The sequence below is a fragment of the Xiphias gladius genome, chromosome 1 (genome assembly GCF_016859285.1).
Source record: "Xiphias gladius isolate SHS-SW01 ecotype Sanya breed wild chromosome 1, ASM1685928v1, whole genome shotgun sequence".
NCBI classification, from domain to species: Eukaryota; Metazoa; Chordata; class Actinopteri; order Istiophoriformes; family Xiphiidae; genus Xiphias; species Xiphias gladius.
The window spans coordinates 13,309,529-13,327,710 of record NC_053400.1 but is presented as its reverse complement, the minus strand read 5'-3'; the positions used below and the strand labels follow the sequence as shown (position 1 = coordinate 13,327,710).

The 18,182-nt window shown below is 40.4% G+C and overlaps 1 protein-coding gene across 1 annotated transcript in view; it reads right to left on the bottom strand.

Annotated features, from left to right (window-relative positions):
• Window positions 1-18,182, bottom strand: part of nfatc3a (nuclear factor of activated T cells 3a) — a 66,070-nt gene that overhangs the window by 5,502 nt on the left and 42,386 nt on the right. Inside the window, exons 5-9 of the mRNA XM_040128487.1 lie at window positions 17,862-18,034; window positions 17,181-17,321; window positions 12,192-12,247; window positions 11,885-12,011; window positions 8,870-9,946 (exon numbers count right to left, since the gene is read on the bottom strand). Of these exons, the coding sequence (XP_039984421.1) occupies window positions 8,870-9,946; window positions 11,885-12,011; window positions 12,192-12,247; window positions 17,181-17,321; window positions 17,862-18,034 (1,574 nt within the window). The remainder of the gene's footprint in view (window positions 1-8,869; window positions 9,947-11,884; window positions 12,012-12,191; window positions 12,248-17,180; window positions 17,322-17,861; window positions 18,035-18,182) is intronic.

The window sequence follows — 18,182 nt, the reverse complement described above, 5'->3', positions numbered from 1 at the left end:
GAGTGAATCTGCTCTAGCACCACAGGAATATGAGCAACGTAGTGTGAAGTGCGACAGACCGACAACAAGTGGGCGTCTGCAAAAACATATCACTTTCCGCTACTCTGATTAGATTGCTGCGTAGGCAAACATTAACCTATCGACTGATAATATAACTCAGGAGAGACTTGCTGAGGGCAATTAGCATAAAACAACCTGAAAGCCCATGACTCGATCAAATGCAGCTTTAGACTAATCCCTCTCAATCTGATTCACTCGTTCTTCTCATTAAAAAGAATAACGGTGGCAGAAGAGGTTTCTTCACACAATCTGTCAGAAAACATTGTGAGGCTTACTCTCGATATTACAGCTGCACTCTAAGTAAATTTGGACAATGTGGTTTTGTTGGCTGTTTGGAAGAAGTTATCTGGAAGTGAATTTCCATCACAGTCTCAAAACAGGCTTAAAATGCAAAAGATGAGACGGCACCTGTGAACGTTTATGTCTAATATTCTTTGTTGTTTTCCCTTTGACTGGATGCCAGCAACCTACTGAGGAAGGAATTAATTTTAATTTTCTCCCTATAGGAAAAAAAGTTTTATACCATAGAAAAAGTTCAATCATTTGACAAAAAAGGGGTAGTTACAAGTATTTCACACTGAACAGAGGGTTCATTTTCCCGTATCAGTGAGCGATAGATAATCTATGCTTGAGTTACTACGATTTAATTCAAGCTGGAGCTCCACACATCAGTGATCCAGAACAGAAAGAGAGGTTTGAGTCGAGCAAAACCGGTGACAAGTTTCATATGCTGATAGTGTTTTCTCAGATTTACTGGTATTGTTCATGACATTGCGACAGAATGCTGGTGTAGTAAGCGTGGCTCTGAATGGCTCCAACGAAGGGAGATCCTCTGCAGATGACTGGGAGGGGGGCTCCCTAGTCAAAATATACATCTGAAGTTAGCCGACTACTACTACTGCAGGTGCTAGCTGCTAGTAGTTCTACCACTAGGCTTACAACAGATTGCTGCTTCACATGTGAGCTTGTATGATTTAAGATGTTGGTTTGGCAGCAAGGCAGTTTTTCACCATGCAGACACATTTTATTATAAAAATGTTAATCCTGATCTTTAGGAACACACCTCTTCACGTAATGTGACATTTTCTCAAGCAACGGTGGTAATTTACTCACTCTACAGCCGAATGAATACAGGGGAACATGTGCCTTTCAGTGCAGAGGAAACAGGGGAAGGCTTAAATCTCCGTGAAATAGGCTAGTTACAGTCATTTGTTGGGTTAAGCACTGCTACCGATTGTCAGTACTCATCAGTGAGAGTCAGGGTTCAGATTAATTTCACAAAACTGTGCGGGGGAAAGACATAACCCCTAAACCCTGAAAAGAAACTGTCACAAAAAATTTGGCAACGAAATGTCACACAGACACTTTTTTGCAGACTTTAAAAATAAACTGTTACGCTAGAAAATAATTTATTGTCAAATCTAACTATGCTAAATGTACTGGGGTCAGGGGCTTCTGTAATTTCCCTGAAGACCCTGGAGACCTCTGTGATTGGGTAATCTCATTTCTAAAGTGCAAGTCCAGGGTTACATATTGAAAAGATTTCCATAAAGCAAAGCAGAGGTGAAATAGGCAGATGGACATTGAGTACGATAAACATGTCTACTGTTGAAATGGAAAATGGGTAATTATCATAACCCTCTAAGACACACTGAAAAAAGTTCTCTGACCCAGGTATAAAAAACATTACTCTGGCAGAGCAGCCAAAGCAAATAACTCGAAGACTGACTGATACTTCAGTCCAGCAAATGAAGACAACATGCCACAATGGAAAACATTTGTGCAAAGGGAACAGAAAGAGGCGAGACTTGGTTGCAAGAGGGAATACAAAGCACACAGTTTCCACTCACAGGGCCCTGCAATGACATGCATATGTCTTCATAAAGCCTTTGGTATGAGAGCAATCATGAAGAAAAAATCCACTGAGCGATCGCACACGTTGGAAATAGATGGTCAGTTGACGGAATTTGTATTGAAATCCTCCAGGTCTGCTCAATGAGGCTTTTTCTGGTTCACTCTTTAAACTCTGCTGCTGCCCTATGACCCTTTTCTGAATGAGTGGGTGATGGCACAGAGTACACCAGAGAGGCTCGGTAAAAAGTCAGTTTCTCAAAGTCACTCATCTCTGTGAATCATCAGTGGATTTCCCATTTGATCTGACGGTAAGTGATTCACAAGACTCCAGTCTTTGATCCAGGACACAGAATAGTGTCTCCACTCAGCAGATGACCACAGGACTGGGTTATCAGATGGAAACCACTGGAGCCCGAATGGCTGCCTGGGGGGATCGACAAAGCCTGCTACAATGGTTAATAGTACAAACCGTATCAGCAGAGAGAATGAAGCTGATGAGTTTCTGGTGTCAAAACCATAATTACATTTTATCTTTTCGTGATGTTTAATGGGTGGTGGTGATGGGTCAGGAAAAAAAAATCTGATATTTTTTTTTCACTTTAACAGAGTTTTGGTTAATGTTTCCTGTTTCCATATACAACAGCAGAGATGCAACTGATTATTTTCATCATCTCTTTTTTTGGACTAAAATTAAATAAAATATCAGAAAATAGTGAAAAATATCTTCTTTTTCTTAAAGCACAAGGGGAAATCTTCAAATAGCTTTTTGTCAGTCCAAAATCCAAAGATATTCAATTTACTAACACACAGGACAAAGAAAGCAGCAAATCTTCCTATATGAGAGGCTGACATTTTTATTTTTGCTTAAGAAATAGTTGAAGATTAATTTTCTGTTGATCAACTAACCATTTGGTTTTCAAAAAAGTGTAAAGGTAGAGTTTGGAAAAATAGTATTTCCTGCACTAAGTGATATCAAACAAGATATGGTGGTGACTTAACAGCCACATGCTAAGGTGACTCACCAAAAGCTCAGAAAACCTTACTGTTTACGCACAATCACTCACACACACACACACACACACACACACACACACACACACACACACACACACACACACACACACACACACACACACACACACACACACACACACATTTCAGCAGCTCTGCATTTACTAGGGGGAGTAAAATCTACTTCACCATACTCTGTCAAGTCCTCATTTGTGCACCATGAGAACTGTGATGACTAGTATTTATTTTCTGGTCAAACACCGGCACTCGATGCTTAGCTGACAAGCACAAATCCGACATTGACACTCAGGAGGAGTAACAAGAGCAGCCAACGCAACAAACAAAATCTTGGCAAAGTCCACATTACAGACAGCACTATTAATTTTCATAATAATTTGACGTGTTAATTCAGAAATATGAACTAAGAGTCAATAAGTTGCTCTCATCCCAACTGACTCATTGCCAGGCTTCCCCTCCTCCCGTCTAAAGAAAAAGGCAGCACTGGAACAGTCTCCACACCATGCTCCAGCCTCTGCCAAGACCTCTGCATTACACTCTCTAAGACCTTAATTGTATGGAAAGATGACACAGAAAGTAAGTTTCCCCTAGTTTCAGGGGAAAAGACCAGCAAATGTTTGCCTTTGTTTTTAACGATCAGCAGAAGCAGCAGCAGCAGTAGCTTTCGATTGAAACGTATTTTCCTTCCACTGTTGTTTTTTCATGCCATCAAATCAGGAGTTATGCGTTATCACTCTGTTATGGTTGGCTAATTGTAGCATGAAACCTCTGACTAAGATGGTTGTATACACACACGAACACACACAAAAAAGCATGATTTATATCTTCTTGTTTCATACAAATAATCACAGTTAAATGAACTACAGTTATGTTAACATTTCTTCCTGGTTGTGTACACACGCTGACAAATATCAGATTTATGACCAAACTAGTTTGTCTGATGCAATTTCACCAGTGACTCAAATGTTTCATATAAATTCTCCTCAGCCAGCTTTGCCAACCATTCAGTGCTTTTACTGTAAATGCCTTTAATTTACAGTTAAAGGAGTTAACAGTTCCAGTTAATGAAGCAGGTGCATTTGCAGAAGGGAAAAACATCTACGGAGGTGAAATAAAGGTTTCAGGCCTTTCCAAAGGAAAATGAGAATCAAGATAAATTACGAAGGTAGCCAACAATAAAAGGTCATTTCCAAGTCTAATTTCGTGTTTGGTTTTGTTTGGCATACACCCGGAGTTGTATTTCTCGCAACCTGTCAAATGTAAATCCAGTATTCACTGACTTTTTTTCCAGGGGGCCTGGTCGGCCAACTTCTGAGAGAAGTATCCAAGTGTTTTTGTGGATTGCTCTGATTTTAACCTCTTCACCACTCACTTGTTGTACTCATTTACGGCTCTCAGCCATTTTGCAACATTCAGGGAGCGTATGGTCGGATTGTGGGCAGAGAGCAGATACCCATGAGTTGAAGGAGATTTAAAACTGTGAAGACTGGGATGTTGCTGTTGATTCTCAGTAGGATTGGCAGTGCTGACCAGCTTTTCACACTACAAAAGCTACTCTTGATGTTAAATCAATAGTTTGACTTTGCAGGATTCACGTGAGAAAATCAACACCACCCTTATATCTGTCTGATAAATATGAAGCCACAGTCAGCAGCCGGTTAGACTGAAAAAGACTGAAAACGGGGAGGGGGGGCAGCTGGCCTGGTTCTATCTGAAGGTAACAAATCCACATACTGGCACCTCTAAAGCTTACTAATGAACACATAATATCTTTTTTAAAACACCAAGTTGTAATTTTAGAAGGGCAATCTTAGACTTCATGAAGTGACTGCTTCCCACTAAGAAACAGAGAGCACATAACCCCCGATAAACCACAACGTGTAATTTTTACACTTCAATTTATTTGTATGGATTAAAAAAATACCATATTAACTACAAAACTTCAGAGGTGCTGGTAGGTGTTTTTCTCGTTTAGAGGAAGCCAGGCTTGCTTTATCCCACTGTTTCCAGTCTTTATGCTAAGCTAAGATAGCTAAACTGGATGTAGCCTCATATTTAAAGTTCAGAATAGAGTCTACTTCTACAAAGACTCTTACCTGGTAAAGACATAAGAAAAGAACAATAAAAAAGTATATTTAAAAGATTAGCTCACTGCAAAGACAGGATAATGCTAATTACATCTACAGGACAATGCTAATGTCGCTCCTTGTATGCGGGCATTTGTGCCATTACTGTGTTAGTGTCTCTTTCAAGGCGTGCAGGCAGCAGGGCTTGGCCTATTCTTAAAAAAGCTCCTGAAAGATTTGCTCGCAGTTTAGGGCAGCTGTGCATTTTGGCAGGGAAGGGCCAACAAAAGACCAGCTTTTGTTGTGGACACACACTGCGCACACTACTGACACTACAGTAACTTCTTACACGCATGCACGTACAATCACACACATGCTATCCTTTCCCATCCATACTCTGTAAACATAGGGTTCGTCACTTGGTTAAATGCATGGGTCGGAGGAAGAAGAGCTTCAGATTCTTTCACCATAACTGCTGTAATCACAGGAGAGCCCAGTCTTGAAACAACTACTGTAGCCTGCCAAAACACATAAGTTTACAGGGGTTAGGCAAAGCTGGCCGACAGCAACACTGGGGACAGACGGTAGACATTAATAAATATAAAAACAATCCTAATATTCTATCAATCATCCGATCCTAAATCCTTTAATGGGAATAAAGTGAACAGAGCCTTTATTTGTTTTTTTGTTGAGGTACTGACACGCCATGGTCTCTACACCAAATGTGCCAAACAGTGACCATGAAAAACCTGTCTTTTATAATATTTCATGATGGCAACACCCAACCTAACTTTGATCTGTTTTGACTCAGACATCAAAGCAGAAGAAATACTACAGGCTGCACATTTTGGTGACACTGAGATGCATCACATGCTGCTTTGTTGCTTTTTCCAGTTCAATGCTTTTGTTAATGCCTTCTTCAGTCTTTTTTTTTTTTTTTTATTAAAAATTAATCCTTGCTGGGCTATCAGCTGTACTTTCAAATTGTATTAATTTCAAAACATTCTTATATTTGGATTAAGGCCAGTTTCACTGTAAATGTCACATCTTCAAGGAGAATTTGACCTATACAGTATATACTGTAAAAAGCATTACATTTTCAACTTTACACTTCACTTTAATCCCATTTGCCAAGTAAATTTCAGACTGAATGTCTCTGCTGAGTGACCATGTAGTGGGGTTGGATGCTGAACTTGTCTGTCCATCTGTCTGTCAGTCTGCCTTCTCACCTCCTGTGTCGACTGCTTTGCACACGCACGCACGCACGCACACACACACACACAACACACACACACACACACACACACACACACACACACACACACACACACACACACACACACACACACACAGACACACACATCTCAAGCATGCTCTGGTGTGCGTCACAAGGGCCATCTGCTTGCTAACCAGAACAGTTTTCTACATACTCATATTTGTATTCTTTGTCATGCTGCTGACACAAGTCTGTGATACTACTGCAGTAGTTTATTTTGTGTATTAACAACATATGATATCATGCAAAAATAATGATTAAGACTTAGCATTCTACAGGTCAGAAAGCTGTTTAAAGACAAATTTTCCAAAACACATTGAATGTTTTACTTAACGATGTAGTTAATGGAGTGAAAATGAGGTGCTGAAGAGACGGAAGGTAATGCTACCTCAACCTCAAATGTCTAAAGCCTCTGTAAAAAGAGTGACGTGCTGATGGTGGTTTTAGTTACAGTAATTGTAGATCAGAAGGTTGGTATCTCCTATTTTAGCAAAATTAATCACACAGCCAGCCCTGGTGGTAATATACACTGCCTTAAAATGTTAATTATGTGTAACTGCTTTAAGGTATCATTCTGGATTACTTATGAATGTATAACAACTTTAATCAGCCAGCATGCAGTACATGTGCATCTTTTATGCAATATGAATCTATGCACAGTTGCGGTACTCTATATTTACATATGTTTGTCCATCTGATCTGTCTGTCTGTCAAACTGGTGTGAATACGGTCTACTTAAGAGTGTGGGCTGTGACCTCTTAAAACTCGGAGCTGGGTGAAGCTCCATGTTGCTACTTCAAAATATGGCCTACAGAGCTGGGCTGGCACAGAAAGCTATTTTTAGCCACAGGCTCAAAGGGAGAGCTTACATTCCCAGCTGAACCGTGCTACTCACAAACTTTTCTCACACTTTTTGTGTGAGTGCAGCCAGCTTCTTTCACAGTGGCTGTGTGTCTGTCTGTCTATGCCTGAGTGATAGTGAGAGAGACCGACTAAATCTGAGTTACCTTTTTGTGCAAAAAATGTATGAGTAAACATGTGATTTGTGAATACATGCATTCACATGTGAGGCTGTGGGAAAATGAGGCAGGGAAAAGCTTTGTCATCAGGCTTTTTTGCACAAATTACATCCTTAAATGTGTATTTGAGTGTGTTTATGCATGAGTATTATGCACTGATGAATGAAGTGGTTGTTGGTCTTTCACACATGACTTATTGACAATGGCCCTGTGTTAATTAGGTCGACCTTTGCTAGCACACAACATCCCACCTACCTGACACAGCTTCACCAGGCTATTTATTAACCCTAAACCTTAAGGACCCTCATTTGAATATGGCACTGGGGTTAAAAAAACCATGCAAGGCTCTGAATGGCAGATAAGGAGGTAGATGATTTAGAACAGCTTGAAGGAACATATTTTCAGTACAGAACTAGAGGTCATGGATGAGAGAATAAAGCTGCTAAATGCACGCGCTGACTTCATGGTCAATTGTTAAGTCAACAAGTTCTCTTGAGCATCCTAATTAGAGTTTTTAACGCATGTACACACACTCTCGCATACACTCAAACACACACACAGGATGTAATTACTGCAGCAGCACACAACTGTGGCCTCTGTTTTCAGTCTCAAAATGATGCTATCCCCTCCCTCTCCCCCGTTCCGAGGAGTCAAAAAACACAAAGTGCAATTAATCTCCAAACTGCTGCCAGAGATATAGAAGCTTAGCGGTTTACAATTAGGCCCTTTAATATGATACTATAGTTATCAGTCCTATGGTGTCTATGTTACCCAATACCAAGTCACAGGACCCCCCAGTAATGAACCTGTGTACACAACTGTGCACTGCAATGACAGATGAAACGCTATCACTGTAATCAGGCATCAAGGTTTCAGCCCCATGAAAATGCAACAACTGGTGCTCTGTATTGTTTTACATCATCAGATACAAATTTATCTTGCGAGTCACATATTGTAGGGTAAATTTAATCCCTCGGCGGTCGCTTGTTTTAGACTGAAAATGAGATTGATCACAGATGGCTGTGCTCTATATATCTCGTGTTAAAGGACAGGGTGAGGAAGGAAAATGTGATAATGAGAGCAGAAAGACTGGACTGACAAAACTGGAGAATGAGCGTCGAAGTTAAAAAAAAAAGAGACATTAATTACACACAGAGCAAGACAGACATACTGTACATAGGGTAAGAACCACAAGTAAACGAAGTGAAAGGTAGATGGGGTGACAACGGGTGTCCACTTAGTGTCTTTGTTTGAGGTCCACCTTCTCTTATAATTGTTTTTAACTGTTTTAGATTATCGGTTTATGTTTGCCCTGTCTGTGTGCCTGTGTGTGACTGCTTCCACGAGATTCAACTTAAAGTAAGTTAAACTTTTCATCGACATCCTGGCTCTTATTTCTAACTTTTCATGTACTGCACAATCAAAGTAGAGAAGGGAGGTAGTTCTAAAATGGTTGATGTTATTGCTCTAAATGGCACTCTGTGAACCCCTGATTATTAAAGACATCGGCAGGGACACCGACCCTTCGACTAAAAAAAAGAAAAACATTTTTGTAGTGGTCCTACCATCGTCCAGCGTGATGTCCTGCAGGCCAATCGAGCGGAAAGTGGGCTCCCTTTCCTCTGGCTCCTGCTTGATGTTCAGCCTCTCCCCGTCCAAAGGAAAGGGTCCCTGAGGGCTTAGAGGGTGAACCATAGGACCCGCTGCTGCCGGGGACAGGCTGGCCATGACTGGACTTGTAGCCTGGGGAGAAGGCTGCTGTTGAAGGGGCCCCAGAGGACTGCCACCTGAAGTTGGGGAGGAGGGGGTGGGAGACTGGTAGGGCAGTGAGTGGAGCTGAGGGGAGGAAGGCCCAGAGTGGGGAGAGGGGATCATCCGTGGTGGAGGGGCGCTGGATGGCGTTGGGCAGGAGGCTGACCTTTGACTTACTGGGTGGTAGCCCATGGCCCTCTGCAGCTGGGAGGAGTGCTGCCCTACAAGTGGGTGACCACCGGGAGAGGGAGCCTGGGTGGGATTTGGAGAGCAGTGATAGCCTCCAAGTGTGTGGAGGTGTGGGGATGAGGGGTTGAGCAGGGGTTGTTGGTTCTGGGGAGACCCAGCAATAGGATTAGTGCTCGAAGAGGAGGGAGCTGACGGGGAGGAGCAAGGGGAGGAGGGGTACACCATCCCCATAGCCATTGGGTGTGATGCTGCACTGGGGCTCTGCTGAAAGGGCATCCTCTCGTAGCCCTGAGGAGGAAGGCTGGACTGGCCATTGAACGGCAGGCTATGACCATGACTGTGCTGCATAGTCTGGTAAGAGGGTCGGGGAGGAGCAGGAAGAGGAGCAGGAGCAGAGCTCGGGTGGAACGTCATGTGGCAATCTGCAGCGGGGTGGTGCAAACTACGACTCTGGAGGTGAGGCAGGTGCTGGAAAGACGGGGAGCCCAGGGAGGGGCAGGGGGCCTGCAGGGGTAGCAGGCCAGGTCCAGAGCCTGTGGCCAGGCTGTGAGGAGAGCTGGACAGAAGGTTGTCCGATGGGTGGCCCTGCTCAGGAGAGGGCAGCTGGGTGCGCACCAGACTGCCAGCATGTGCCAGGGGCATGGACATAGGGGGTACTGCAGCAAGATCCAGCTCGTCTCTGTGCTCCTGTTTCACCATGACTAAAGGGAGAGAGATATACACAGAGATAGGAAGGAAGAGAGATGTGAAGAAAGAGGAAAGACAGACAGGACGAAAGAGAAAAGCCACACTGTCAGTTATGTCTATCAATCAAATACTGCAGGAAGAGAAAGAAAAGACTCATAATATATAAATTTGTCAAGTCATTGCATTTCAACATTGACAGCGTCGCTGTAATCTAGAGACTTCAACTATCTACAAAAAGGCAGTAGTGTTTTCAATTTTTTTCATATTCTCAATCCACACTAATTCTCTCGATCTGTAGAGGTATCTAGTAAATCCTGAAAAATTAAGCCAGAAGAATCTCAAAGCAGTGAACACAATCTCTGAAATGTATGGATTGTGAAATGGGTCTCCTTAAAAAAAAAACTGAGTGACATTTTGATACTAAATGGGGCCACTCCCTTTTACTGTGAGAGCTCACAGCACTACTATGCCAATTGGTAACCTATTTCCCAATCTGGTGCCTTGTGACAGTGAGTTTTATTTTTATCCAGCTCTGAATCAGAGGGAGAGCATATGTTGTCAGTCTGGGTGCCATCATGTGGAATGTTGTGTGGGAAGAGGCGCTGAATGCCCCCCAGCCCAGATCAGACCAACAGAACAAACAAGTTCACTAATCGTGCCCTCTACTCACCCCAACATGCCTCTGGGACTGAGAAGCAAGAGGCACGAAAAGGCCAAACGGGGTTTATTCTGGCTGAAAATGGAGCCAGAGGGATATCAAGGGTAAGGGAAGGGTAATATACTGTATATTTAAAAATGGTTGTATATAATTGAAGTCAGGGTGTTTTCAGTTTTTATGCAATATTACTATAGTCTCAAAATTGAGCGTAACCGTGTGAGTTTGAACAGCTTTCTTATGTTTGAAAAATACTGACGCCTGCCTGAGAATGCAGCAATTTCAAAATACGAAAAGAAAAGGGTGTTTTGTTCCGCAATTTTCAGTATAAACATGTTCCTTTTTCCAGACAATCTTCTCAGAAATCATCCTTAAATTGGGCTGGGGCCTTTGCAGCTCAGCCCACAATGAAACATGAAACACAACTGATTAGCAAATTTTTTCTTTTCTTGCCACAATAAAGCAGGCGGTGTCCGTGGTGACACTAGTGGTGTCAGCGACCCAGCCTGACTGACAGAGCAGGGTTATTTTACTCTGCTTTGATTGGCTGCCCTAATCTGTAAACGGGGAAAACAGGAACTGCTTGTGCAGAGTGGGCGTGCTTGCAAACAGAAAGACTGGGTGGGTGGAGGGCCGCTTATACACATATACACACACACACACAAACATTCAATCTGTTGTGGTAAAACGCATGGTTTGGATATGTAGCAGAAAATGCTCACATGCTATTATATTCCGCCAACGGTGTTTTCAGTTTGACTGTCTTCAAGAAGATGAAAAAAATAAATTAATTAATCATATAACATCAAATAGCAAGGCAGGAATTTGATTTTAATTAAAAGGGTTATGGTAACTTTAAGATCAAAATTTCATGAATACTGAGTTTCATTACTGCTAAAACAATTATATCAAACCACAACTCAGGGGCTATGTATTGTAAAAGTTTCCTGGATAGCAAAAGTTTTGCATCAGAAAACCCCATGCAAATACAGTACATGTAAGGGAAAAAAGTTGGCTCGGGAGTTTGAGGAGGCTTTACAAAATAAACAGCTGGCAGGTGTTAATGTTATTGTTAGTGGAAGAGCCCCCTTTAAACCACAGCAATGCTTTCTTTGCAGAGAGAAAGTGAGAAACTGGGTTAGTGAAGCCCCTATGGAGAAGTTTGCAACACAACAAGCATGTTACAACTGTCTCTGCTGTCAGTCAAATGTCTTGTCATTGCCTAGGGAGATTCACTACAGCAGGAAGTAATCATATCTTGATGGCCTCTAAAAGTCATTAGAACCTCTCGTCTCACCTGAAAGGTAAGTGAAGCGTTGCGATTGGCTCCTTTTCCGCTTGCCATTGCAGACATAAAACTGAACCTGCACAGCTGAGCCCACAGTCTTACTGTGGTAGGGAGGAACCTCCACCATGATGCACGACTACAAAAAACATTTGATTTCATTTACATACATATAATGCCAACAAAGCATCTTGCAATTTACATACATGATAATGAAAATACTATGGCAAAGCTTTAAAACAAACAAGTAAATTTAACTGCAAATATTGCAGACAAAATACTGTAGAATTACTGTACAGGTAAATAAATGACTACTTGCCCCTTGAGTTTTCTCACGTATTATTTTTGCCTCAACTTCCCATTGTGGCCGTCCATCTAGAAGAAATGTTCAAGAAAAAAACCCCAACAATATTAAATGCATAAACCATTAATAATCCTAGTGCCGTAAACAGGCAAAGACAGAACACACAAATTAAAATATATCTGTATCTATTCTAGTTACTGTACAAACTAGAAACCCATCATTTCCATTCACCATTCCTTTCACTCTCAACTCTGTTTCATTAGATACGGCATACTAGTAACTTAGAAGTTACAAAAAATAATTTCACATTTGACAGATCAGTATATAAGAAAAGACTTGAACAGTTCTTGAGTGCAGATCTGGTTAAAGACATGAGAGTAATGCCTGGCTTTTGAATGACAAATAGACTGAGAGCTCTATAGGCAAAACTCAGAAACAAACTTGTAATGAAGCAGAATACCAAAATATTTTATCACACTCTCACATACTTGCTAATTTTTGTACAAACACAGCAACCTAAATCATTCAGACATGCAGCTTGAAAACACACCTTTAAAATAGGCATAGAAACATTTTTAGTGAGGTGAAATTTAATCTAATTTAAAACTGATAGTTAACACAGAAGCACTTCGAAACCCAGGCCACACACATTCACTTATAACTAAAATTTTTCTTTATTAAGACCCTTTTATAAGTACAGTGTGATATTTTTCAAAGTAACTTTCCTCATCTGGAGTAGCTCTTTTTCTCTATTTTCTATTTTACTAAAAATGATGTCAGTGTACAGGGCTTTCTTAAACAGACAGGGCTTAAGAACCGCATGAGGTCTCAGAAAAGCACACGATTTCAATTTGCTATGGAGAACCAAGACACATCAAAATGATGTAATTTTTAAAGGACCAGAAGCTCCATGGAGAAAATCTTAGCAGCTATTAAGCAGTAATCAAATGTCCAAATATCCTGCTGTTTGTCTTGCCTGGTTAAAATTATGGAGAGAGCAGTGGAATAATTGTATTTATTTTAAAATGCCTTTACACTTTGCAAGGTTTCTGGCTAGAAAACATCCTTTCCAGTTTTCCTATGAGGGATCTAATTATTTGGCCAGACATCTTAGGGGCAGATGCGTGAAGGGAAGCAGTTGGGGCGAAAACACTGACAGGCTTTCTGCGGGGTTGGAAGAAATCACAGTCATCACAGCATCAAGAAGAATAAAAACATTGACAACTAAGTTAGTACTGAATAGGCTCTCAGTGGAGGCAAATTCATTTGCAGTCACCAGTTTCATTTGTGCTCACATGGTACAAGTATACTCTGCACCTGCATGGCCTCCTCCTTGAAACCCAAAGGATTCCCCCAAATACCACTGTCAGGCATCTGCAACATGTCTGCAGAGAAGACTGGCTTATATGTAGATTCGAACAAAGTAAGTGCTCAGCAATAAGCCCCGTAACATTTACGTTATTCAGCTTTCTACTAAAATCCACACTCTACTGTAGCTTTAAGTAGATGATTTATCTGTTCACCCTAACATTAGCCTTAGTTGTAGTAATCCACTGGCGCATTAAGCAGTCATAACCCTGAAGAGATTCTCTCTATTATAAAGGAAGAGTTTAACTTGTAGATGACAGAGTATTTTTTCCACAGAGCAAATAACCTTGAATGTCTTTGCAGCTGACAGCAGTGCATTATTGCAGTGCAGCATGTTGACATTCAACAGGCAAGGAGCAAGGGCCCCACATGCTCTGTCAGACAACAAGCACTGACAGGAACCTCATACCAAACTAAGACAATGACTTGGATCATCCAGACACACTACGCACTCTAGTCAGTGGGGAAAAGAACGTGGACCCTACTGTGCCAGAAGATTGCACAAAAATAAAGAAGCTAATCACTGTTTATGTTACAACAGTTGGCTTTTACATCTTTGTAAAAGCCAACTGTTGTTTAGCTTTTACAACAGAAACAACACAGTGACTATAGAGTACACATGCGGTATTAGTCACTATTGAAGGCAGTCAGTGTTGTAGGCTTTAAAGTCCACGCCTTTTAGAAAAACTTTCATCCTTGTAAAGTTGAATTACTTATACCAATTATAGACCTAATTACAACTTTAATGTTTGATGAAGTCTAGAAATCCTGAAATACTATATTGGTTCTAAGTAAAGAATATATATATATATATATATATACACACACACACACATATATATATATATATATATATATATATATATATATACACACACATATATATATATACACACACATACATATACATACACATACATATACATACATATATATATATATGTACTATATGTACTATACATATATACTGTATATATACCCCTTCCAAAACAAAAATTGAAATTGATAGTTAGGTATGACATCTTTGTACTGTTTAGTGTCCAAAAAACTTTAAATTCTGAGGACCCAAATCAAGGTTACCTTAAGGAGACAGAACACAGGAATCACACTTAAGTCATGCATACCAAAAGAAGCAAACCTAGCCTAAACAATTCCATTATAGTTTTATGTTTATCTACTTTAAATTAGGATATCAAAACAACAACAACAGCTAGAATCTCTGTTTCTCTCTGTTTAAGTCATTTATAGTATCATACCATAATGTCTATGTACTACCAACAATCGGCCAGTTTCTCCAGTTCCTCGTGAAACTACTGTTGTCTTTCAATTATGAGAGATGGTGGAAAAATATCTGTCATTGCCTCTCTTTCTTTCTTTTCTTCCATTCCTATAGTTCCTCCAATCAGTGCCTTTCTGCACTAAAGCAGGCAGATTAGCCATGATGAGGGGGATCATTTACACAAACCCAATCAACATCATCTTCCCCTCCCCTTTCATATTCTTTCTGTCTCCTTCCACAGTTCACTGCCCTCACGCACCATGGAGCCCAGCTTTCCTCCCTACCCAAGATGCACCTCCCTAAGGTTTCCACTTGCTGCTATGCTATAAAGACTTGACCATCAGTGAGTTGTTTGAACCATGCTACTTTTCTATGCCATGCTTCACCTGGTACATCTCAAAGAGCTAGACATTCCTCTTGGCTGTTTTCTTTTCCTAGAAAAATCACAAAAACATCATCACTCAACTTTCTGCCATGTGTGAACTTGATTCTGTTGCTCTACATCACAAAGGTACCTCGGGCAGGCAGAGACTGGCTCAACAAATGTTATCCATTTAAAATTTCCATCCGAGGGAACAGCTCTTACATGTGTTTTGATTAAGGAGTGATGTAGAAAAGATAAAAAAGATAAGGCAGAGAAAGAAGGCTGGCTTAAAAGAAACAGGATGAATAGTAATCTATTCAGCCTAGGCATTTGTTAAGCAGAAATAAGCAATTTTTTAAGGAAACAGAGACTCATTTTACATTCACTGTGACCCCTAAGCTCCCAACCTCTCAACACAGGTGGCGCAAGAAACCAGCAGGAGTTGGTAGTGTAGTGACAGTGATCATCACTGGCTTCCTAAAAAGCAAACACCACTGACTCTGATTGCTGTAAATGCGGCTAAATAGCTCTCCTTCACTGATCTTTTTCTTTTAGCAGTTCACACTTCCTAGTAAGTGTAAGACAAATAAAGGGCATATTGATATTCATGACAAAACATAATGGCGAGACAAATCATGCATTTATTTTGAGTATTTCTTTATGAAATTACCATATTTAATGAATATATTGGGCTGTCCTGTCAAGAATGTGTGTTTATGTGTGTTTTTTGGATAGCAATGAAAAAAAGTCTTGCCTACCTTTATGTACCTACTATTTATGTAGGATTACTATAAATTTATACTTTGTCACAAAACCTTAATTAAACCTAATTAAAACAAACCCGTTTTCATTTTCTGAATAACAGAGTCTGAATAAGTAAAATAAGCGTGGTCGATGAACAAAAATTCTTGCTTTTTATTTTTGTGAAATATATTGACACTTCAGTGGTTTGATCTTGATATTAAAAATAAAATAATCAAATGCAGAGTGTAGTGCTTGTTAAATTAGAATTTGTTCAATTTTGTGTTAACATTGTAATATAAATATTGGAAAAATTGGAATGTTAAGTCTGTATCAAGATATATCAGGACCATATATTGCCTCATGATCTGAGTGTTTTGTCTTATGCTGCCTTGACAGTCAACATTACTAGCAGACATACGGTAAATCTGTTTGGCATTTAACAAAACCAGAGGACTAAGATAACGATAGATATGATGTAAGAACATACACACAGACACATGCATACACACTAAACAATTTTTTTACTAGAATTCAGGGCTGGTTTCAAGATTTTTTGTATTTATGATTTAGGTATTTAGATATATTTATTCTTTTTTGACAATAGTGATCATAAAACAGAAACAACAGAGAAAATGAATATGTAACAGAAATACAAAGCGGAAGACGTTACTTTATGGACCTCTTTGCAGTAATGCAAAAAATGGGTCTTTATAAGACCTCGCGTTTAAGAGTTGAAGGGAGTAGTAGTTAAAAATATTATTCTATAATAAATGCTAAAAAACTAGGTTTTGTCTGCCACTTACAAAAGAGAGATTCAAACCTCTTTTTTATATTTCTCTGTCACAGGGCTTCAGAGAGCATCATTGATTGTAAGATCGACATTAAAAGCAATTTATATCTTTTTCCCTGAACAAAGAAAAAGATAAGTGAACCGAACACTGAAACTATGCACAGAAATGCATCATGCACCGATACAATCATAACCCTCTGCTGCTTTCTGCAACAGCTGCTCTACAAAATTGTAAGTTTCATGTTTAAGCGTGTAAATGTAAATTCATAACACCTCAAAGTTTGTTTTCTGATTATCGAACAGACAACATAAATGACAAACGAAATGTTTTACTTATGGCAGCCTCTCTGATAGTCTGTCAAACGAAATGAAGTATGATTTTTTTACACATATAATTGGCACATGCTGTTTCTGCAGTGGTGGTTCAAGGCTAAGCTGCTGTGTGGACACAACACTTACCAGGGCCTTTCTCCAGAAAGATGACCTTGGACTCTGGAAAGAAGTTGGAGCCTGTGATCACCATCTCTTCTCCTCCACTGACCAGGCAGCTGGTCAGGCTGGATTTCTCAACCTGGGGCAGCTCTTGAGCTGAACGCTGGGCTGGGAGAGACGCAGCAGGGGTTGAGGAGAAAAGAGGAGGATCATTTGCTGAGCTGTGTTCCTTCACAGTACAGTTGATTTTTTTAGTGCGGACTATGGATGTACTACAATACTGTATAAGCAGACAAATTAGTAGGTTTCCTATTAATATCATGCAGTTTAGTACAAAACTGTCAAAAAATATGGCCTCAAAAATTACCACAGATTCATATCAGCAACTCTCCTTCAGACTAAAGAAAAAAGGTAGTATTTATTGCAGAGCTATGGTAATGGAATAGGTAGATTAGATAACTGCTAGTTCAGAAGGGTACAGCATTTACATTTTTAAATTTTATCAGATGTTCTTATCTAAAGTGACTTCAAGTGGGAGGACACGGTAGATCAACATCCTAAATCGAATGCAAGCTCTAATAAAGAGGTGTGCGGAAAGGTTTGTGTGTCTGCTTGTCTGTGAGTGTTTTTCTTGTACCTGGTTTTCTGAATTAATATATTTGGGTGTGTGAGCGTGTGTTAGACTCAGGCTGGGCAGCTGACACTCACAGCACTCCACTGGAATGGAGGCAGCCTGCAGCGACAGCACCTTCCCGTTGGGTTGAGGGATGTGCACTCTGAACACCACGCGGACCCGTGTGTTCTTTCTTCCTATATCCGTCTCCCCCTTCCGCAGCTCAATGTCTGAGTTACGCAGCTTAAGGATGCCAGCACAGTCGATACTGCAAGGTAGAGGGAAAACTGTTGGCCCCATCCCAGCAATCAGCTAAGATATATTTAAATAGAGAAAACTTGGGAGTGATAAAACCAACCACAAGCCCAGCAGGGGATTGGCATGAGAGGCAAATTAAGTGTTGACTCACAAATTAA